General features: G+C 42.2%; 1 protein-coding gene and 1 long non-coding RNA gene across 2 annotated transcripts; one reads left to right on the forward strand and one right to left on the reverse strand.

Moving 5' to 3' along the window:
* Positions 1 to 1,228: 1,228 nt before the first annotated feature.
* LOC310715785 (nicotinamide N-methyltransferase-like) lies at positions 1,229 to 10,242 on the forward strand. Its single transcript, XM_083522484.1, has 3 exons — positions 1,229 to 1,632; positions 1,773 to 1,980; positions 8,412 to 10,242. Exons 1-3 carry the CDS (start codon positions 1,476 to 1,478, stop codon positions 8,842 to 8,844), a joined length of 798 nt encoding a protein of 265 aa, XP_083378610.1. The 5' UTR covers positions 1,229 to 1,475; the 3' UTR covers positions 8,845 to 10,242.
* On the reverse strand, positions 10,243 to 23,599 carry LOC310715820. Its single transcript, XR_014530395.1, has 2 exons — positions 23,475 to 23,599; positions 10,243 to 10,759 (listed from the first exon to the last, which is right to left on the reverse strand). It is a non-coding gene; the product is annotated as an uncharacterized lncRNA (long non-coding RNA).
* Positions 23,600 to 24,817: the final 1,218 nt, after the last annotated feature.

Raw genomic sequence — 24,817 nt, forward strand, 5'->3', positions numbered from 1 at the left:
TATTATGACGAATTATAAGCAAACCTACAGGTAAAAATGTCAAACCCACATAGCTAAACTGAATTGTCATTGAAAGTCCAAATGTAAACATTCTGTGTTACAGTTCTTCAAAAGTAATATTTTAAATGTCTTGGTGTATCTATTCATCCAAATCATATTTTTGTTTTTAAATGTTAGTGAAATATTTTAACAATTCATATGATTTTCTCAAAGTGCAGTATAACACAGAATATGTTCTTATTAAGTTGATGTGTCATTTGCATTTGACTCCTTTAAACACTCTGTTGAAATAGATAAAGTGTGCTTTGGTTAAACACTCAATCAGAAATATCCTGTAAATTCCAGTTTCACTTGAAGTAACCCGACTAACATACACTCACTGAACACTTTATTAGAAACAGTATAGTAATACTGAGTAGTGCCTTCCTTTGCTCTCAAAACATCCTCAATTCTTTGTGGCATTGATTCTATTCTGGGAGCATGGAGTTTGAGGTTGGAAAACACCCCTGATAGGATGCCAGTTCATCACAACCATCGAACACATTCACATCTAGTGGCAGTGACGCACAGCCAATCCACCTACTGGCATGTTCTTGGATGGTGGAATGAAATTGAAGTGAAAAGTCTGTTCTTGAGGTTGATTTTAAAATCAGGAAACATGAAGGATCTGAGTGGCTTTGACAAGGGCCAGAGTGTGATGTCTAGACGACTGGGTTTGCATATCCAATGCAGCAGTTCTTATGAAGTGTTCCCAGTTTCCAAATGGTTCAACGAAGGGCAACTGGTGAACAGGTGATGATCACATCATCCAAGGTTTAGTGAAGTGCATGTGGGGCCTGAAGGCCAGTCCCACAGAAGAACACCGTTTTCTGGAAACAAGGCTGTGTAGATGAAGAATGTCAATCATCATAAAAATGTACAATGGGCATGTGATTTATTGAGCACTTTTCCATGAAGCAATCGAAGAAGAAAACCTTTTCTGAAGGTGTGATGAATTATGATTTTTTTTTTTTTTTTTTACTTCAGTTGGGTGTGTCTGGGTGTGTCTGGGTGTGTGTGTGTGTCATTTATGAGAATTGTGAGAAAAATGCTCTGGGCAATGTCCTACTGGGAAACTGTTGGTCCCGTCATACATAATGAAACTGTTTCAGTCCACATATACATCTTTAAATCAACAGTTCTCCCTAATGGCAGTGAACTCTTTCAGAACCCCTGCAGAAATTGCACAGGAATGGTTTGAGGATCTTGAACCTGAAGTTCAAGGCACATCATCCGTGTCTTGATGGGTCAGAGCTGTTTTGGCAACACAAGAGAAAGTTTACAATATGATGCAATGGTTTTAATGAGAAGGACGTACTAAGAGAACGTTGCGAAATAATTTAGGTTTCGTTTTTCGTGTTTACTTTACTCTGAAGAATTGTTTGAACCAACGAGTCCTTCACTGCTTACTGGAAGAGTTTTAGCGAATCATCATCATGACCCTGAGCTCTCATTTCACCGAGGGTGATTACTATCAGGAGCATTTTGACGCGAGAGCCTACGTGAATAGTTTTTATTGTCGCCCAGAAGGTCACGATGACGAGAAGAGTTATCCGTTCATGTTGGGTTGCCTGAGCAAAACTTTTTCATCCGGTAAGATCCTTATGATTTTTTTTTATTATTAGTTTTTAAACCCCCATTAATGAATTGTTCAGTGTTTGTACATTAGTGACTCCTGCCAGTCACAGGTTCTTCATTCTGATTCACGTGTGTCTCGCGCGCTCACGTCTCAGGTCGGTACAGAGGTCGCAGGTTGATTGAAGTGGGAAGCGGACCGACGCTGCACACCGTAATCAGCGCGTGCGAGTACTTCGACGAGATCGTGCTGTCTGATTATACAGACAGGAATCGAGAAGAAATCGAGAAATGGCTAAGGAACGAGGATGGATGCTTCGACTGGAAGCCAATCTTTAAATATTTCTGTGCAAAGGATGGAAGCAGGTGAGAGTTAAATCAATAAAACAAAATGCATGCACCATTTCAGATCATTTGATAACACGATCAATGAATTTTCAATGTGCAATTCACTGGTATTCTTGAGATCAAGATGCTGATGAGCATTCACACCAGCATACCCTAGAGCAAGGGTCACCAACATGTTGCCCCCGGGCACCAGGTAGTTTGCAAGGACCACATGAGTAGCCCGTGGGCCTTTTCTAAAAAATAGCTGTTTCCTACTTTGTTAAATCATTGTTGATAATTATTATGAGAAATCATTAACATGATCAGTGTCTTCACATAGATGAATATCATTAATTATTAGTAATAACATAAAAAAAGTCAATTGAGCAAATGTGTTATTACCAGTTTGATACACACTTCTGAAATAACATTTGCTCAATTTACCTTTTATTATATGTTATTATGAATAATTTATGATATTCATCTATATCTAGTCATCTATATTTTAATATTGGCATATTCAAATCTGCACCAATGCAAGTGTGATTTAAAAAAAGAATAGCAACAATAAAAAATCCGATGCAGGAAAGTGGCAATATGGTGATCCATTTTTTTTAGAAAAGGCCTGCGGGCGACTCATGTGGTCCTTGCGGGCGACCTGGTGACCCTGCCCTAGAGAATCATAGGAATTGCAGAATTGTATATTTAGCAAAAATGTTTATGAAAGTTGTCATAGATTGTAGCAGGACAGATTTTAGGGAATATAAGGGTGAGATCAAACCTCATGACATGCAAATGTCTTACTGAGACTCATACATCTTTGGATTTCTTGGTGATATGAGTTCAATGCTACTTGTGCACCTCTTTGACATCAATTTCATCCTATAGAAGATTTTCTGCTCTCTTGGTTTTTATCAAAGCTGTTTTTTTCACTACTCCCCCTACAGATTTGCCAAAAAGTAATTAATCCAAACATCTTGCTTGTGATGGTTCAAAGAATTCGATTGCAAAGCAGAATAGGAAGTGACATTGAATCTCAGCAAAGAGTTTGTACAATTACACAGAGATCGGTAGACTTCCTCATGACCATGGATTAAGGCTTTAAAACAAACATCATGACTTTTTGAAACGAATTCCGTATCCGTGGCCTACTAAAAGTTACAATAACATGCTAAACCTGCCATTTATATTAGATTTATGCTATTGATTTTGAGACTTGCCCAAACAAAAGGATGTTAATATTCCAAACTGCACTCCTGTAAGGTAATGGTAGGGCTTAAAGGAAAATTTGGATACAGAATTTGTTTCAAAAAGTCATGATGTTTGTTTCATAACCTTAGATCATGGTCATGAGGAAGTCTACCAATCTCTGTGTAATTGTACAAACTCTTTGCCGAGATTCAATGTCACTTCCTATTCTGCTTTGCAGTCGAATTCTTTGAACCGTCACAAGCAAAATTTTTGGATTAATGACTTTTTGCCAAATCTGCAGGAGGATAAGCGGAAAAAAACTTTGATAAAAACCAAAAGAGCAGAAAATCAATTGATGTTGTTACGCGGCGGATATGGAGGCGGAAGCAGGAATAGGAGCAAGCGTGTTTATTCAACAAAAAGGCTGAGTCAACACAAAAACACCCGCAGAGAACGGGATAATCCGGCAAAAGGCAGTCCTTTAAATAATATCCACGGTGAGGGGCCGAGGAAGCGCAGTGCAGAGGCAGCGCCGGAGAAGCGTCGGATGTCCGAGGTGCGCTGGGGAAGGTAACCGCTACCGTGGAGAGAGCAAGGAGTCCGGGAGGAGGAGGAGTGCAGGATGATCACAAATTGTTCTGTATTGTTGAAAGATTTATGATCAAACTCTTGATGTCAACCATATGAGGATGGGTTCCCCTTTGAGTCTGGTTCCTCTCAAGGTTTCTTCCTCATATCATCTAAGGGAGTTTTTCCTTGCCACTGTCGCCACGGCTTGCTCATCAGGGACAAACGCACACCATTCACCTTCACTGTTGTTTTCTGTAAAGCTGCTTTGAGACAATGTCTGTTGTGAAAAGCGCTATACAAATAAACTTGACTTGAGTGTAGTGGGAGACGCAGACACGAGGAAACACACCACCATGAACCTGCACAGACACACACGAACATACAATAACGGACAACCTGTGTAGGTGAGTGTGGGGTTTTTATAGGCGGTGAAATGAGAGAGTGCAATGAGCATCAGGTGTTTCCTATGAAGCCCGATTGCGAGCAGCTTCGTGCGGGCGGGGCACGCACGAGAGAAGGAGCAAGGGCTTTGGGAAATACCGAGGGTTGACAGCCGCCGAAGGGGGTGTGGCAGGGGAATTCCTGACACCACCCTTCCCCGTGAAGGGGCGACGTTCGCTGACGCCTGACGCCCCCAACCCATAGAAACCCCGTCGGGCCGGGGCACTCGGAGGAGGGCCCCTCCGATCGTCTAGGGCCTAAAGGGACCCGGCTGGAACCGTCACTGAGCCGGGGAAAGCCGGGAAGGACCCGAGGCGGAGCGACCACCCTTGAGGAGAGCTGGAAGGGGACCATGGTCACAGCGAGACCCAGGACCGGAGCAAGGCCCAACGCGGCGGCCCGGAACGGAGTGAAGCCCTTGGCGTAGACAGGGGTGGAGAGACGTCACCCACGGAGACCAGGAGCTGAACAACGCCCACCACGGAGGTCAGGAGCAGAACGACGCCCTCAGTAGAGACTGGAGGCCGAGAGATGCCCTCAGCGGAGGCCGGAGGCGGAGCGACGCTCTCAGCAGAGGCCGGATGCGGAGTGATGCCTTCAGAAGAGACCGGATGGGGAAGGACGTCCACCACGGAGACCTGGGGCAGACCGACAACACCCAGGACGGCCTGGAACGGAGCCTTGTCCACCACGGAGACCTGGACCGGCACGATGACCTTGGTAAAGACCGGAGGCTGAGTGACGACCACCATGGCGCCCTGGAACGGAGCGACGTCCCCCAAAAAGGCCTGGAAAGGAGCCTCTTCACCCACAGGGACCTGAAAAGGAGAGACAACCCTGGTGACTGCTGGAGGCGGGGTAGAGCAGATAGCGGGGCTTAACGGCTAGAAAACCCCCGCAAACAGAGGCCGTGTGATGCCTTTGGGAGGGTTCATCGGTGCGCCGTCACTCTCCGGGGAGCTCAAGGGGGGCCACGTTAGTTTCCAGGAAGCCCGGAGTTGGGACGTTGCCGTGAGGGGGGCTCTGAGGCGAGACGTCCCCATGGGAGGTGCTCGGGATCGAGACGTCGCCGGGGGAGGAGCTCGGGAGCGAGACGCCATTGTGGGAGGAGCGAGACGCCATCGTGGAAGGAGCTCAGGAGCGAGACGTCGTTCTCTGAGGAGCTCGGGAGCGAGACGTCGCCGTGGGAGGAGCTCTGTGACGAGATTTCGCCTGGAGAGGAGCTCTGTGATGTGGCGTCGTCCGAAGAGGGACTCAGAGGCATTACTTCGCCTTTTGTGGGTAGAGCCGTCGCCTTCAGGGAGACTCTGGGGCGAGCCGTCGCCTTCGGTGGAGGCCAGGGGCAGCGGTTCGACGTCCCTTTCGCAGTCTCGGAGCTGAGTTGAGTGTTTTGGGGTCCCCTTGGGCGGAGAAGAGCTCACGGGGACATGCTTGAGCTTAACTGATCTCTCCTGGAAGCCTAGGAGCGGAGAGGGGCTCGCCTGGAGACCTTGGAGCGGAGGGGAGCTCGCCTGGAGACCTTGGAGCGGAGGGGAGCTCGCGGCGGTCCTGTGACGGAGCCGAGCCCTCGCGGAGGTCCTGTGGCGGAGCCAAGCGGAGCTCTCCTCGGGACACTGGAGCGGAGAGGAGCTCTCGAGGATTCTCTGGAGCTGAACCGAGCTCTCGGGGACTCTCTGGAGCGGAACCGAGCTCTCGGGGTCGCTCTGGAGCAGAGAGGAGCTCACGGGGTCGCTCAGAGACAGAGAAGAGCTCACGGGGTCGCTCAGAGACAGAGAAGAGCTCACGGGGTCGCTTGGGACGGAGAGGAGCTCACGGGAACGCCCTGGAACGGAGTGGAGCTCACGGGAACGCCCTGGAACGGAGACCTTTGCGGAGACCTGGAGCGGGGCGGAGCTCTCTGCGGAGACCTGGAGCGGGGCGGAGCTCTCTGCAAAAACCTGGAGCGGAGCTCTCTGCGGAGACCTGGAGCGGGGCAGAGCTCTCTGCGGAGACCTGGAGCGGAGCCGAGCTCTCCAGGAGGTCCTGGGACGGGGCCGAGCTCTCCGGGAGGTCCTGGGACGGGGCCGAGCTCTCCGGGAGGTCCTGGGACGGGGTCCGAGCTCTCTTCAGGAATCTGGAGCAAAACAGAACCATCCCGGAGGTTCTGGAGCAGGGTAGAGAGCTCCTGGAGCGGAACGGAGCCGTCCTGGATGGCCTGGAGCACGGAGGAGATCCCTTGGAGAACCTGAGGCAGGGCCGAGCTTTCCTGGAGAGCCTGAAGCAGGGCGGAGATTTCCAGGAGACTCTGGTGCGAAACAGCACTCTCGGAGGCAGGAGAGAGGAGATGGAGATCAGGTTTCCTATGAAGCCCGATTGCGAGCAGAAGGAGCAAGGGCTTCGGGGAATACCGAGGGTTGACAGCCGCCGAAGTGGGCGTGACAGGGGAATTCCTGACAGATGTCTAATAGGTGCACAAGTAGCATTGAACTCATCTCACCAAGAAATCCAAAGTTGTCCAAAATTTTAATTCATGGTTCAGTATTTATGACCATAAAAACAGGCTCCAATTTGACCTTCATTAAAAGCACATGGTCCAAATTTAGTCAGGACACTCCTTAGACCTATATAGTGCATAGACTCATATAGGAACGGAAATTATGCAGACTCTATACAATATAAACAGTACTCAGCTTTCAGTTTAAAATATCACAATTCAGCTGGAGTATTGTTTTTAAATTGTTACTGACTAACAATTATAATACACTCAAGCACACATTAGTGAAGTCCAAATATTCTGCATGATTGCCACTTCAATGTTTATTACATTCATTTAACCTCACTGATAACACTTAAACCAACATTTAAAAAAATATTTCACAAACATTATATGGAAAAATTGTAAGAATCCTGCCCAAATGGACACCCAATATGCCCAGTTCAGACTGGTCAGTGGTGTACACTCATTTGTAATTTCCATGGCTTTTAAACCAATAACCTAAATAAAACTTGTGGCTTTTTAACTACTTGTACCACAACTCATGAACACTAATTAAAAGGTTCAACCATGTAGTAAAACCTCACCAAATAAGGGAACATTTTGCCACCAAAATTTAAGAATTACCGTAATTTCCGGACTATTAAGCACACCCATATATAAGCCGCACCCACTGAATTTGACAATGATTTTTATTTGAAACATAAATAAGCCGCACCTGTCTATAAGCCGCAGGTGTCTACATTGAAACTAATGAACTTTACACAGGCTTTAACGAAAGACAGTGTCTGTTACACGATGTAACGGGTGAAATATGTTGCACTTCCTTTAGGAGCATAGCGGTATTTTGGGAATAGACTGCTGCTGCATTTTCCGCTATTACTGCATGTGTGCAAGACTGAGGATTATGTCCTTATTATTATGTCCTATGTTTCTTTGACTAACCCGTAACGCTGTTGCCAAGAAAAATAAAAAAAGCACGAGTTTTGGAAACCTGTCTGTGCTTATATGATTTCTGTTGCAACTGGAGTTAGCGAGCTCTCCCATGACCCAGACTCAACGCGTTACAACGGCTTGTATCTAAACAGTAGCCGACCAAATAAGTCATTGTTCACTGTCTTCCTCCTTCCTACTATTTCTCTCAGGAGTTTATCTTTTGGCATCATCGTGCGTTTAAAAAAAAAAAATTTTCTCCCGATGCCGTGCAGCTCAGAACACAGGTGAGGTGCGTTTTTTCGTTTCCGTTCGGAAATTTCATTGGTCTAATGTTATGGGGTTCAGTTTTTTGGCTTGAAGTTTGTGAAACCGGGAAAAACCCAAAATCCATAAATAAGCCGCTTCGTTGTTTAAGCCGCGGGGTTCAAAACGTGGGGAAAAAGTAGCGGCTTATAGTTTGAAAAATACGGTACTTCTTAAACTAACAATATACTAATAATTAAATTAATAATAATGTATATATTTTTTAAAAAAATACTTATTATAATACTCTAGTTCTAAGAAATAGGAAGATTATGACGAACACTGTATAAGGTCCCCTGGTGGTCTAGTGGTTAAGATGCTGCGCTCTCACCGCTGCGACCCGGGTTCGATCCCCGGTCAGGGAACCATCCCCAGCCACTCTTAGTGCCGGTCCCAAGCCCGGATAAATTGGGGAGGGTTGCGTTAGGAAGGGCATCCAGCGTAAAACATGTGCCAAATCAAACGTGCGGAGGATCCGCTGTGGCGACCCCTAACGGGAGAAGCCGAAAGAAAGTTATGACGAACACTGTATAAAAAATGTCCACTCTTTCCCCAGCTCATCTGATTTGGAAGTGAAACTGAGACAGAGAGTGAAACAAGTGCTGAAATGTAACGTCCTCGCAGAAAACCCTTTCCACCCAGAGTGTGTTGAACCAGCCGATTGCGTAATAACATCCCTGTGTCTCGAGTCGGCGTGTAAAGACCATCAATCGTACAGAGATGCAGTCGGTAGAGTGGCAAAGCTGCTTCGTCCAGGTGGAGCTCTGGTGATGATTGGGGTTTTAGGAGGCACCTTCTACTATGTTAATAAAATCCACTTCTCCTGCCTCCCTCTGAGCAAAGCGAATATTGAAGATGTTCTCAGAAACTTAGATTTCACTGTGCAGGAATTTAACATATTTCCAGCAGAAGATCGTGAAAACAACAAAATTTCCGACCACGAAGCTTTTTTCTTTCTGGTGGCTCTGAAGTCTACAAAAGCGATATAGGCATGTGATCATAGGCTTGCAGGTTATAAAACATACTGCATTGCTTAACACAAATAATGTCAACTCAGATACTATGGAAATATACATTTAATTATAAGTATATCAAATTAAACCCTTAATCTTTTAGTTTTAAGTAGTGAAATGATAGATTTTTCGTAAGCTTAAATGATGGCACTTGACCAGCATATAATTAACATATATAAGTATGTAAATAGCTCAGTTATTAGCTCATTATTTCCATAAAAATGTTTCTTTTTTTTTAACTTGAAAGAAGCAAGCAAATCCTGTGTTTACTGCACTAAAATTAATGATGTGTAATGATGCTAAGGTGTGCTGAACTGTACATTCAGGTAAAAATTTTGATAAGAAAAAAAATAATTATCCACTCAATAGTTACAAGTACAGAATAACTAATCTACATATTATTAACATAATGTTTAATAAGATAATTCATTAATTGTAAACAGCAATTTACACTAACCATTAGTCACCGGATCCGGGGCCTATGTCAATATTCGCACATTCATTCCTGCACACTGGAAAAGTTCTGGAGTTCCGGCTGGGATTCCCATTCATAGTTAGTTAGCTGAATATGTGTAGAGCAAAACTGATGGAGATATTATGGCTTTTATTAAACACTAATCAAGCATTGAGCTACCGTGTGATGTGATGGCAGCTCTAGTCAAAGGCAATTCCTGCTTCTCAGCTCCACAATATATATAAAATATTTCATAACATGCCTAGTCTGTAGTCATTTAATATGCTGTAATTTGTAACCATTAAATGTACCATGTTGTTCAAGCTGATCAACTAGAAATAAGACACAAATGTTTCTAAGATCTATTGCACTTTGTATTTTTTTTGTGTGTTTTTGCATGTTTTTATTTTTCTGCTTGCAGTTTTTATCAAAAATGAATGAAAGTTAAAGCTGAATTTTTGGTAAAATGTGATTAATATGATGTAAAAACACGATCAGTCACATTGTTTTTATAACATTTACATAATGCAATATATAGCATTTAATAATGCACACTCTTTTCTTGTAATAAAAGAAAATAAAAAATATTTCCTCAACATGCTGGTGTTTTTCTGCTTCTGTAAATTACAACGATCAATTTTTGTTCGGTTGTAGAACCTTTTAACTGTTGATACCACAGCAAAATATTTGCATACATTATATTATTATTTGATATTGAGCCTGTGGTGGACAATTATTATTCATTTAACTGGATAAATTTAAATAATTCTCAGATATTTCTTTACAAGAATATCATTTCAGTAGTGTCCAAATCAACAAGCATAGTCACTTGGGTAGTTCAGGGACACAAACCAAAAAGTACACTACCCTACATCCACATGATGTAAAAACACTTCTGAATGAATTTTGAGATGAATGAATTGACTTTGTCCTCTTTTTAATGGTGTCTTCTTTGCCTTAGTTAGCAAAGTATCACACAAACACACAAGGACACATAAAACTGAATGTTTTCAATATTCAAGATAGAATACAATGGTCAGTTAAAGTTAAAGTTAAATGGTCAGTAAGTGGATGTATGATGAACCAGTGACGGAATACAAAGTACACCTTAACAATGAAAAGTGGAATTGTTATAGTAGATCTCATAAATGCACATAAGGAATTTGGCACTTCAACTACAATTATGTATGACACACTACATGGACAAATGTATTGCGACACCTGATTGTTCCAAAAGGTGAAAAAAGTTGAAAAACTTAGAGGAACACAGTTGTATAGACTGGCTATGGAAGTGGTACCATTACATTTTGCCCTCACTTGACCTAGGAGACCCAAACCTGTTCCAGTTAGAGTGGCCTGCAATAAAGCTCTGTTCTTAACCCTGTTAAATACCTTTGGGATGTATTGGAACGCTGAGTGCACCCCAGGTCTCCTCATCTTGTCAGCTGAATGAGTACAAATGTCCACAAGCAGTGGAGACAAAAGTGAATCAAGTGCTCTTACACAGCTTGTCCTCTGAACCAGCTGGTGCTCTGGTGGCTAGCAGGGGAAGACATTGGGGTATCTACAGTAAGTGCTGCTGAGCTTACAGGTGCGTCTCAATAAATTATCATTAAAATGTTGATTTATTTTAGTAATTCAATACAAAAAAGTGAAACTAGTATATTATATAGATTCATTACACACAGACTGATATATTTCAAGTGTTTCTTTCTTTTCATTTTGATGTTTATGGATTGAAAACCCAAAAATCAGTATCTCAGAAAATTCGAATATTGTGAAAAAGTTTCATATTGGAGACTCGTGGTGTCACACTCTAATCAGCTCATTAAATCCAAACACCTGCAAAGGTTTTCTGAGCCTTTAAATAGTGTCTCAGTCTGGTGGAGGCTACACAATCATGGGGAAAGCTGCTGACTTGAGAGTTGTCCTGAAGACGATCAGTGTTGGGCAACGTTACTTTTAAAACTAATGCATTACAATATTGAGTTACTCCCCAAAAAAGTAACTAATTACATTACTTAAGTAATGGAAAGTAATGCGTTATATTACTTTTGTGTTACTTTTGCGTTACTTGTATCTCTTTTACATTCACTCAATTACAACCATTCACCTTCACTGTTGTTTTCTGTAAAGCTGCTTTGAGACAATGTCTGTTGTGAAAAGCGCTATACAAATAAACTTGACTTGACTTGACTTGACTTTTACGCCTTACAGGTGTAACAGGTGTATTATAGATAATTGCCATTAAGAAATAAGTTATATTAGACATTTAAAATGTTTAATAACTTCTTAGAGAACAATAAGATGATCGACTAACTTTTGACCACAAGGCTGAAAACTTTCCAGTCGCACTTCTGTACACTGCTTTTTAATCTGCCTTCGCCGTCAGGAATGTAACTATCGTTCGTGTATATAAGGTTAAGGGTGTGGGCTGCACACCGGTGATGTGGAGGGAGAACATACCTTTCGCTGTCATCTCATAATACTTTGTGCAATTCTGTAAATATGACCTCGTCCTCGTCTACATCATTCTCTGCTTCATCATCAGCTTGAAACATTCTGAACGCTTTTACAAAGTTCATGCTATTATCAGTGACCGTGGCAGTTTCTTCCCACTTTCTTTCTTTCTTTCTTTCTCTCTCTCTCTCTCTCTCTCCGCTGTGATGGCATCATACATGTGTCTCCCACGGAAAACCTTTATTCTGAGCAGTCTATAGATCTGCAGTGGTGGAAAGTCGGCAAAAGTTTTCTATATTTCTGTCTCCATTTACATATATGCAACATTGCATAATGTTAAATATATTCAACATTATGCACACGCGCGCGCGCGCGCGCACACGCACACATCTGTAGTGCTGTGCTTTGCATGCAGATGTTTTTTTTTTTTTTTTTTAGTGGTATTTTTCTGCAGTTGGCAAGAGCTTTTCACCAACACATAATCTACACTTAACCATTATTCCTTTCTCCTTTTCCTCGACTATTTCAAAATAATAAGAATACTTCCATCACAGTAATGTAATGCCTAGTTTGCCATCTCCGCTTCTGACCAGCTTCTGTTCCCGCGGTTCGCACGTATGAGTGCGCGATTCTACGTGACTACGTTTATTTTAATTCAGTATTTATTTTTTTATGCAAAATAATTTAACTGAAAAGTAACTCGCATTACTTTTTTTTTTTTAAAGTAACCCAGATATTAGTGTGTAAATTTATAAAGTAACGCGCTACTTTACTCGTTACTCCAGAAAAGTTATATTATTACGTAGCGCACGTTACTTGTAACGCGTTACCCCCAACACTGGTAATAACATATAATAAAAGGTAAATTGAGCAGATGTGTTATTACCAGTTTGATACACACTTCTGAAATAACATATTTGCTCAATTTACCTTTCATTATATGTTATTAGGAATAATTTATGATATTCATCTATATCTAGTCATCTATATTTTAATATTGGCATATTCAAATCTGCACCAATGCAAGTGTGATTTAAAAAAGAATAGCAACAATAAAAAATCCGATGCAGGTAAGTGGCGCTATCGTGATCCATTTTTTTAGAAAAGGCCTGCGGGCGACACATGTGGTCCTTGCGGGCGACCTGGTGACCCCTGCCCTAGAGAATCATAGGACTCATAGGAATTGCAAAATTGTATATTTAGCAAAAATGTTTATGAAAGTTGTCATAGATTGTAGCAGGACAGATTTTAGGGAATATAAGGGTGAGATCAAACCTCATGACATTATGCAAATGTCTTACTGAGACTCGTACATCTTTGGCTTTTTGCCAAATCTGCAGGAGGAGAAGCGAAAAAAACTTTGATAAAAATCAAAAGAGCAGAAAATCAATTGAGTCTAATAGGTGCACAAGTAGCATTGAACTCATCTAAAGTTGTCTGGCTTTGAAATTTTTAATTAATGGTTCAGTATTTATGACCATAAAAACAGGCTCAAATTTGACCTTTATTAAAAGCACATGGTCCAAATTTAGTCAGGACACTCCTTAGACCTATATAGTGCATAGAGTAATATAGGAACGGAAATGATGCAGACTCTATACAATATAAACAGTACTCAGCTTTCAGTTTAAAATATCACAATTCAGCTGGAGTATTGTTTTCGAATTGTTACTGACTGACAATTACAATAAAGACACTCAAGCACACATTAGTGAAGTCCAAATATTCTGCATGATTGCCACTTTAATGTTTATTACATTAATTTAACCTCACTGATAACACTTAAACCAACATTTAAAAAAATATTTCACAAACATTATATGGAAAATTTGTAAGAATCCTGCACAAATGGACAACGAATATATGCCAAGTTTAGACTGGTCAGTGGTGTACACTCATTTGTAATTTCCATGGCTTTTAAACCAATAATCTAAATAAAACTTGTGGCTTTTTAACTACTTGTACCACAACTCATGAACACTAATTAAAAGGTTATTTAATCAAATGTATTTTAATCTTATTTAATTCAATCTTGTTTAATTTAAGTAAATAGGATTTAGAAAGTGTTTAATCATCCATGAAGTAAAACCTCACCAAATAAGGGAACATTTTGCCACCACAATTTAAGAATTAACGTAATTTCCAGACTATTAAGCACACCCATATATAAGCCGCACCCACTGAATTTGACAATGATTTTTATTTTAAACATAAATAAGCCGCATCTGTCTATAAGCCGCAATGTCTACATTGAAACTAATGAACTTTACACAGGCTTTAACGAAAGATAGTGTCTGTTACACGGTGTAACGGGTGAAATATGTTGCACTTCCTTTAAGAGCATTGCGGTATTTTGGGAATAGCCTGCTGCTGCATTTTTTCCGGTATTACTGCGTGTGTGGAGACAGAGGAATATGTCCTTATTATTTTCTGATGCTCATTTCTAAGCTTCTTTGACTAACCAGTAACGCTGTTGCCAAGAAAAATAAAAAAGCACGAGTTTTGGAAACCTGTCTGTGCTTATATGATTTCTGTTGCAACTGGAGTTAGCGAGCTATCCCATGATCCAGACTCAACACGTCACAACGGCTTGTATCTAAACAGTAGCCGACCAAGAAAGTCATTGTTTACTGTCTTCCTCCTTTCTTTCACAACTATTTCTTTTGGGAGTTTATCTTTTGGCATCGTCGTGCGTTTAAAAAAAAACTTTTTTTCTCCCCATGCCGTGCAGCTCAGAATACAGGTGAGGTGCATTTTTTCGTTTCCGTTCGGAAATGTCATTGGTCTAATGTTACGGGGTTCAGTTTTTTGGCTTGAAGTTTTGGTTTATTATAATACACTAGTTCTAAGAAATAGGAAGATTATGACGAACACTGTATAAAAAATGTCCACTCTTTCCCCAGCTCATCTGATTTGGAAGTGAAACTGAGACAGAGAGTGAAACAAGTGCTAAAATGTAACGTCCTCGCAGAAAACCCTTTCCACCCAGAGTGTGTTGAACCAGCAGATTGCGTAATAATATACCTGTGTCTCGAGGCGGCGTGTAAAGACCATCAGTCGTACAGAGATGCAGTCGGTAGAGTGGCAAAGCTGCTTCGTCCAGGTGGAGCTCTGGTGATGATTGGGGTTTTAGGAGGAACCTTCTACTCTGTTGATAAAATCCGCTTCTCCTGCCTCCCCCTAAGCAAAGCGAATATTGAAGATGTTCTACGAAACTTAGATGTCACTGTGCAGGAATTTAACATATTTCCAGCAGAAGATCGTGAAAACAACAAAATTTCCGACTTCGAAGCTTTTTTCTTTCTGGTAGCTCTGAAGTCTATAAAGGCGATATAGGCATGTGATCATAGGCTTGCAGGTTATAAAACATACTGCATTGCTTAACACAAATAATGTCAACTCAGATACTATGAAAATATACATTTAATTATAAGTATATAAAATTAAACCCTTAATCTTTTAGCTTTAAGTAGTGAAATGATAGATTTTTAGTAAGCTTAAATGATGGCACTTGACCAGCATATAATTAACATATATAAGTATGTAAATAGCTCAGTTATTAGCTCATTATTTCCATAAAAATGTTTCTTTTTTTTTTTAACTTGAAAGAAGCAAGCAAATCCTGTGTTTACTGCACTGAAATTAATGATGTGTAATGATGCTAAGGTGTGCTGAACTGTACATTCAGGTAAAAATTTTGATAAGAAAAAAAATCATTATCCACTCAATAGTTACAAGTACAGAATAACTAATCTACATATTATTAACATAATGTTTAATAAGATAATTCATTAATTGTAAGCAGCAATTTACACTAACCATTAGTCACCGGATCCGGGGCCTATGTCAATATTCGCACATTCATTCCTGCACATTCATTCCTGGAAGTTCTGGAGTTCCGGCTGGGATTCACATTTATAGTTAGTTAGCTGAATATGTGTAGAGCAAAACTGATGGAGATATTATGGCTTTTAATAAACACTAATCAAGCATTGAGCTACCGTGTGATGTGATGGCAGCTCTAGTCAAAGGCAATTCCTGCTTCTCAGCTCCACAATATATATAAAATATTTCATAACATGCCTAGTCTGTAGTCATTTAATATGCTGTAATTTGTAACCATGAAATGTACCATGTTGTTCAAGCTGATCAACTAGAAATAAGACAAAAATGTTTATAAGATCTATTGCACGTTGATTAATATGATGTAAAAACACGGTCACATTGTTTTTATAACATTAACATAATGCAATATCTAACATTTAATAATGCACACTCTTGTAATAATTAATAAAAATAAATAAATAAAACAAAAACTTCCTCAAAATGCTGGTGTTTTTCTGCTTTTGTGAATTACAACGATCAAACACAATCACCTTTTTTGTTTGTTCGTAGAACCTTTTACCTGTTGATACCACAGCTAGTAATTTGCATAAATTATACCATTATTTAAACCTGGGGTGGACAATTGTTATTCATTTAACAGGGTAAATTTAAATAATTCTCAGATATTTCTTACAAGAATATAATTTCAGTATTGTCCAAATCAACGAGCATAGTCACTAGGGTAGTTCAGGGACACAAACCAAGAAGTACACTACCCTACATCCACATGATGTAAAAACACTTCTAAATGAATGTTGAGATGAATGAATTGACTTTGTCCTCTTTTTAATTATGTCTTCTTTGTCTTAGTTAGCAAAGCATCGCACAAACACACATATACCCATCCAAGGACACATAAAACTTCAAGATAGAATACAGTTAAATGGTCAGTAAGTGGATGTATGATGAACCAGTGATGAAATACAAAGTACACCTTAACAATGAAAAGTGGAATTGTTATAGTAGATCTCATAAATGCACATAAGGATTTTGGCACTTCAACTGCAATTATGTATGATGTTACAGGTACCGGGTTGTGGCACCTGTAGACAGCTGTAAAAAACTGAAAAGTGGAGAACAAAAGGATAACACAGAAACTGTGGCTTGCCTTCATTACATTTTTCTCAGTTATGAGAGAAATTTCCGGTGATGCATAGGCAAACTAGTCCCATTGCCCCCCCCCCCCTATAGGCGCATGTATGTGTTACTGTTTTACATTGCATGTTATACAAAAATAAATCTTGAAAAAAAAGATTGTATATTAAAAATAAACTACATAAAAACCAACTAATACACAATGTGGGCACACCTTCGTGGGCATCACACGCTCCCCGACAAAATGGCTCCTGGCATACCTTTAAACATATTAACCAAACATCTTAAACTGTTCTTGAAATCATAAACATATAAACGTGTATGGGGATAAGTGAGCAGAAACTGAGTTAAGATAAGTCTGTGACTGTGTTGATGGTTCACCTAATGTTTCGTAGGTGAGAAACTTGCCTGCATTTTACGTGTCGACCTTCTTAGTTCTGGTGGTCTTGCTTAACAAGATGGGTTAGGGGTCAGCTTTCGGTGATGGGCTCCACATACTGGTTGCCTCCATTTTCTTCCATACGTCTAGTAAGATTATGTAGGACCTTATCAGTGCCTGGGGTAGTTTCACTTTCTGAAGGTGCCAGGATAAAGCTTGGTGAATACTCAGGTACAGTAAAAGGTGTGCTACATACAGGTTCTGGAGCTGCACAGCGTTTCCTCTGAGGCGAGGTAGATTTCTCAGGATGAGTAGGAGGCCCTGCCTCCTGTCTCACTGAAGGGGTTCTCAACCAATATCCTGGGTTGTAATCATCATCTGAATCCGAGTTATCACCCTTATTGGTGCCCATTTGTGTGGCTGTTCGATCCCCTTGTCTTACTGTGCATTGATTCTTTCCAGTGATAGGTCTGGTATGAGGTACGGTGATGTTGAGGGGTAAGTCGTTCACCAGCAACAAGAGATTGCGATGCAACGTACGGGTTCTTTCCTGGTCCCCAGTCTCAGGACAGACAATCTAAACAGGATTGTTGGCCAATTGTTGTTTAACACTGTAGACAGTCTTCTCCCAATAGGGTCTTAACTTGCCTGGGCCCCCACGTTCACTGAGATTCCTAACCAGAACCCGATCATCTGATTGTTAAACCACTTCTTTTGTTTTTGACCTTTCCTCTTGCACTGGACTTCCTGCTGTTTTCACTGGCAATCCGGTAGGCTTCTTTCGACCCATTTTTCGGCATAGCCTCTAGGTGAATATGACTCCTTGTCTTCAGATAACCCAAAGGGTAAGTCAACTGGGAGATGTGGATGACGGCCATAAAGGAGGAAAAAGGGTGAATAGCCAGTTGATTCATGTCTGGGGCAATTATATGCGTATATAACATGTGGGAGGTGATCCTTCCACCGCAGTTTCTCACTTTCAGTCAGTGTCCTCAACATCTGGATTATGGTGGGGTTTGGCCGCTCAGCTGGGTTTTCTTGCGGTTGATACGGCGTTGTCCTGGAGTGGGCTACTCCCGACAGTTGCTGTAACGGTTGGAACAGTTTATTCTTGAACTCACGACCTTGGTCATGATGCAGTTTGGCGGTGTGTACCCAAACCAGGGTATAAAGTCGCTAAACAGGCGTTTGGCCGTGGTCTTACCGCTCTTGTTCTTTGTGGGATACGCCTGTGCGAATCTGGTGAAATTATCAAGCACTACTAGAATGTACTCATAATCTCCACTGCTGGCTTCCAAATGCAAGTAGTCAATGCACACAAGCTCTAAAGGGAAACTGGATATGATGCTGCCCATTGGTGCACGGATCTGGGTGGTAGGTTTCTTGGCCTTAATACATGGACATTTTCGGGTGACATAGTCCTCTATTTCTTTGCCATAAAGGGCCAGTAGAATCTCTCCCTAGCAAGGTGGAGGACTCTTTCTGTGCCCACATGTCCCATCTCATTGTGCAGATATTTCAGAGCAAGCACCCTATATTTGCAGGGGAGGACCAACTGCTTCTGTTCCTTAGTTCATCAGTAAAGGAGATCATTTTCCAAATACAGCCTACTCCATTCATGAAGCAGCTTTTGAGCCGCTCCTCTCACTGTTTTTCGGATTGCTTCCGTCAATTTAGTGCCAGACAGTTTTAACTCCCTTATCTGGTTTATGGCTTTATCCTCTTGCTGGGCCCTCACAAGATCCTCATGGTTGATGGGCAGTATGTTGGAGTGAGGCTGTTGGAGCAGTTCAGAGGAGGTCATATTAAGTGCTGCCACCCAGGCTACGTCCTTGCTCTTAGCTGCCTGACTCCCATCCCATGTTGCACGCACTGCCTCATCTGTGACTTCCCGAGTGCAAGTCATCCCATATGTCTCTATATCCAGAGGCAGGCGGGACAAAGTGTCTGCATCTACATTTGACTTCCCGGGCCTGTATTTAATATCAAATCTAAAATCAGAAAGCTCACCAACCCACCCGTGACCGACCGCATTGAGTTTCGCCGTCCCCAGGACATAAGTCAGCAGATTATTATCTGTATAGACAGTAAAGTGTGGAGCATAGTATAAGTAATCGCGGAACTTCTCATACACTGCCCATTTCAGTCCAAGTAAATACAGTTTCCTACTGTGCAGATGGTAATTGCTTTCTGCTGGTGTGAGTGTTCTTGACCCATATCCTATGACTCTCAGTCTGCTATTCTGGCGCTGGTATAGGACTGCTCCAAGGCCTCGGTCTGAAGCATCGGTATGTAGGGTGAAAGGCAAGTGGAAATCAGGGTATGTCAAAACAGGTGGACTTGTCAAGAGTGTTCTGATCCCCTCGGCTGACACAAGACGGCCCACATACCTGACTTCTTGTTTGAATAGCTCGCATTTCTCTGGCCTTTATTTTACTCTGTGGCGCTGGAGAGCCTGTAGAACTCTGCGGAGTGCCTCAACATGTTCATCGAATATCTTTGCATAGCAGAGCACATCGTCAAGATATGGGATGCAGCACTCGTCTCTGAGAGGCCCAAGCATTTCTTCCATGCTTCGCTGGAATGCTGCAGGGGCATTCGACAGTCCAAATGGGACACCGACCCATTCATAAAGTCCCCAAGGAGTGATAAAGGCAGTGAAATAGCGGGAATCTTCAGCAACAAAACCCTTGTGATAGGCTTTGACCTGGTCCAATATGCTAAACCAGGTACTGCAACAAGGGTGTCTGTCAGGTCCTGTATCCTAGGTAAAGGATGTCGGTCAGGGACAGTCTTCTTGTTCAGGAGGCGATTATCAATGCACAGCCTCAAGCTTTCATCTTTTTTACCTGACGCAGACAACTGGAGCAGCATACGGGGACTTGGATTTAACTATCCAGCCTCTGAGCAACAGTTCCTGTAGGTACTCTTTCACCTCTTTAAAGAATGGCTTAGAGACTGAAGAGTAAGTCCTTTGCACGGGTATTGTATCCTTAAGTGTGATCGACATCTGTAGGCTTGGTATGTATCCAATATCGTTTTCGCCTTGTGCGAAAGCGCCAGCTTCTTCACGAAGCATTTCACTGACCACTAACCTTTTTTCCTCGTTAAGAAGTCTAAGGTCAACATTAGGTTGCCATGGAGGTGGGCTGGGGCTATCAGGGGTTAAAACAGCACTGTTGATGGTTACTGTGGGTGTTGGGTTGTTGGGTTGTTCACCTTCTCAACAGCATGAATGTGGCCAAGAGCTGTCTTTCTTGGTAAAAGGATGGAGTGTGTTGTGTTGTTTCCAACAGTTACAGCTACATATGGCTTCCTTGGGTTTTGCACCTCCAACAGAGCATCGCCAACATCCAGGTCGGCCAGCAATGCGTTATCGTCAGGTTCAAACAGGAAGGCTGAATCAGACGAGTCCATGTTTGGTGGGACTTGATATTTTATCCAGGCTACTTGACCTGCTGGAATGGCAACATCTTGTCTGCCAGTCCGTTTATGTCCACACTGTACAGAGGGTTTACTGGCCTGGATGAAGCTTACAAGAAGCTCTGCTTTATCGGTTGATATCAACATGGCGTTACAAAGTAGGGTAGTGAGTGTGGGGACTAGCTGCTCAGGCTGTGCTTGTATTATCTCCTCCAGCACATTAAATCCCAGTAGTGGCCTCTCCAGGGTGACAAGAAATGGCACAGTGACTGACAGAGCAAGATTTTCATTTCCCATCAAATTAACTGTTAGGGATATCCATCCATCAAATGGAATCATGTCACCATTGACTGCACAGACTACTCTCCATCCTGAAAAATCTCGCTAAGCGGGTTAACAATGGTATCTGGCAGGTATTTGTTTTTCCAGTCTCTGTCAATCATGCTCACCTGAGCTCCAGTATCTAGCAAAGCAGTCACAGCTAAACCATTCAGGTTACAGTAGGTGAGAGCTTTTCTCCCAATGAGTTTGGCAAGACGCCCACTTTTGCTGTTCGGTAGGATGTGAAATGGTGTACCAGAGGTTGGGTTTGTTTGTCTCTGACTTTGAACTTCTGTCATGCCTTGTGCTTGAGCTTGAACGGCTGTCACACTTTGTGTGTCAGGCTCATTGGTATGGCAGGTGTGTGTCTGGGACTTTAGGGATCCAGTCACTGTCTGTCCCCCAACAGGGACTGGCTTTAGTTTTCCTGCTGCACCGTTTTCTTCAGACATCCCACTACTCGATGACCGTCTTCGCCACTACGGAAACAGTGAGTGCAAGCGGAGTATTTCTGTTCAATAAACTTTTGACATCCATATGGTTTCTCCCTCCTGTCGTTTGTCTTACCTCTCTGTGCATGCCTGACTTGTCCCGGTTTTTGTGTTTGTACTGACTGTTGCATAACCTCTACAAGGCTGGTCAACTTCTCAACATTTTTCTGTCAACTGTTGGATCACATCTGTTTTTTTATTTCTTTTCCACTTTTTCTTCCTTGACACCAGGAGACTGAATGACATTTGCTTCAGCCTGAGCACTGTGCACAGTCGTGACCCTTTGATGGGTGGCCGGACTTAAACGCTTCTGTCTTCCACTTTCATCACTCATTATAGGAAAACATCCTGAACTGTGCTTGGACTGTACCTCACATCTGTATCAGCATGTCTTGAGGCCAGCAAGATTTTTTGCTTAAGCCCTATTGCTCTATACAGGTATTTTTGAGGTGTCCCATTGTCCCTCTGTTTGGTGCACATGAGCTCCTGGAAAAGCTCCAAGGTGTTTTGCTCACCGAGGTGCGAGTAAAGGAAAACTTTGAACTCTTCGATAGTCAGATCTTCCTTGTTCATAAGCATATCTTTGAAGTTTCCAGGTTTTATTGCCCTGAGGACAGCTTTAACAATTTCTGCATCACTAAATTGCTCCTTTACCCCTTCTTCAATCTGGCAGCAACCATTGTTATAACTGATGTCTGAACCATGATCTCCAATCTGACCACCCTGAATCTTGAACTCTCTACGATGTAGATAGGACAACTCTCTTAAGGAGACCAACTTGTCATGAGCAACAGTTGTGGGATATTCACTCAAACGTCTAATGTTCAATGTGTCCCTATTCTGTGATGTGAACTGTGACTTTGCAGGTGAATGGAGTGTAGACTGCAGTGTGGAGGTGGGTATGTACTGTGTGATCTTCTTACTAATTTCCTCATAGCTAGCCAGTAATTTCTGAGTTGTGTGTGTTTATAGCTGTGTTTGCTAAAGGGTGTATTGCATTAGCATCAACTGCAACAGTCTCACCATCAACTGGATTTACATTAACATTAGCTTGAGTTTCCTCACCAGTGATATCAACTTGTTAGTTTGACAGTGGAACATGTGAGACAGGATCACCTTTTACACACATTTGTATGCCAGGCATATGACTCTGAATAGTTACATCAACTACCTCTTTCAACTCTAACAGGTGAGCTAGGCCTTTATCCTCAAACTCTTGACAGTGCTTACTGTGCATGAAACTGCTGATGTAGTCGAAACAAGCCTCCTCATCCATAGGTGCCAAACGAGACTGGTCCACCCCTGACACAGGACCCAGCGACTTTGCAATCTAGAACAGTTCATCTGCAGAAAGGGTGAGCAGGCCTTTCTTGATGGTCCACACCAAGCTTTTCCTCTCACTGTCTGCCATGAGTGCTTCCCTCTTTCTCGCAATGGGTCACACGGCCTGGAACCGTATCGAATCTCTCTCCCCAATGAGTGGCTAGTTCCCTGGCTGGTCACCTTTGGTCCCAGGTGTCTGTATCACCGGATCATCTTCCACCCTGACAGCGGAGAAGATCCCGGAAGAGCCCCCAATAAACTGGTAAAGGTACCGGTTTGTGGCGCCCGTAGACAGCTGTAAAAAACTGAAAAGTAGAGAACAAAAGGATGACACAAAAACTGTGGCTTGCCTTTATAAAAATTTTCTCAGTAAACTAGTCCCATTGCCCCCCCCCCCCCCCCCCCTACAGGTGCAGAGGTATATTTGCATGTATGTGTTACTGTTTTACATTGCATGTTATACAAAAATAAATCTTCAAAAAAGAGTGTATATTAAAAATAACCGACATAAAAAACAACTAATACACAATGTGGGCACACCTTCGTGGGCATCACAATGACACACTACATGGACAAATGTATTGCGACACCTGATTTTTCCAAAAGTTAAAAAAAAGTTTAAAAACAGAGTATGTGGTACCATTACGTTTTGCCCACACTTGACCTAGGAGACCCAAACCTGTTCCAGAGTGGCCTGCAATAGAGCTCTGTTCTCAACCCTGGTTAATACCTTTGGGATGTATTAGAACGCTGACTGCACCCCAGGTCTCCTCACCCTGTCAGTATTTGACTTTACTAACACCCATGAAGCTGAATAAGTACAAATCTCCACAAGCAGTGCGGATAAAAGTGGATCAAGTGCTCTTACCCAGCTTGTCCTCTGAACCAGCTGGTGCTCTGGTGGCTGGTGCTGCTGAGCTTACAGGTGCATCTCAATAAATTATCATTAAAATGTTGATTTATTTTAGTAATTCAGTACAAAAAGTGAAACTCGTATATTAAATAGATTCATCACACACAGACCAATATATTTCAAATGGTTATTTCTTTTCATTTTAATGATTATGGATTAAAAACCCAAAAAACAGTATCTCAGAAAATTAGAATATTGTGAAAAACGGAGACTCGTGGTGTCATACGCTAATCAGCTAATTAAATCCAAACACCTGCAAAGGTTTTCTGAGCCTTTAAAGCAGGGGTCTTCAATCTTTTCCAGGAAGGGCCAGTGTGGGTGCAGGTTTTCATTCCAACCAATCAATGGTCACACCTGATAGTCATTGAAAATTATCATTAGATTTGAACAGGTAGAATTTGGTGTGGACTTGCTTGGTTGGAATAAAAACCTGCACCCACACTGGCCCTTTCTGGAAAAGATTGGAGACCCCTGCTGCACATGGAGGGTAAGACACAAAAGGTCATCACTAAAGAAGCTGCTGTTCACAGAGTTCTGTATCCGAGCACATTAACAGAAAGTTGAATGGAAGGAAAGCATGTGGTAGAAAAAGGTGAAACAAAGCCCATTCAAGAATTTGGGGAAATTCACAACGAGTGGACTGCAGCTGGAGTCAGTGCTTCAAGAGCCACCACGCACAGACGTATCCATTTTGCATTTCATTTGGAAATCAAGGTCACAGAGTCTGGAAGAAGAGAGAAGAGGCACAGAATCCAAGTTGCTTGAGGTCCAGTGTAAAGTTTGCACAGTCAGTGGTGGTTTGGGGAGCATGTAATTTGCTGGTGTTGGTCCATTGTGTTTTATTAAATCCAAGGTCAGCACAGCCGTCTACCAGGAAGTTTTAGAGGACTTCATGCTTCCCTCTGCTGACCAGCTTTATGGAGATGCTGATTTCATTTTACAGCAGGATTTGGCATCTGCCCACACTGCCAAAAGCACCAAAAGTTGGTTAAATGACAATGGTGTTGGTGTGCTTGACTGGCCAGCAAACTCACCAGACCTGAACCCCAAAAAGAATCTATGGGTTATTGTAAAGAGGAAAATAAGAAACAAGAGACCAAAAAATGCAAATGAGCTGAAGGCCTCTGTCAAAGAACCCTTGGCTTCCATAACACCTCAGCAGCCCCACAGACTGATCCCCTCCATGTCACACTGAATTGAAGCAG

This window comes from Silurus aristotelis (assembly GCF_946808225.1).
Source record: "Silurus aristotelis genome assembly, chromosome: 20".
Taxonomy (NCBI): domain Eukaryota; kingdom Metazoa; phylum Chordata; class Actinopteri; order Siluriformes; family Siluridae; genus Silurus; species Silurus aristotelis.

Coding starts and splice junctions, on each gene's coding strand:
- LOC310715785 (XM_083522484.1), top strand. CDS start 1,476: ATGACCCTGAGCTCTCATTTCACCGAGGGTGATTACTATCAGGAGCAT. Junction 1,633..1,772: donor GAGCAAAACTTTTTCATCCG/GTAAGATCCTTA, acceptor CTCACGTCTCAG/GTCGGTACAGAGGTCGCAGG. Junction 1,981..8,411: donor TGTGCAAAGGATGGAAGCAG/GTGAGAGTTAAA, acceptor CTCTTTCCCCAG/CTCATCTGATTTGGAAGTGA.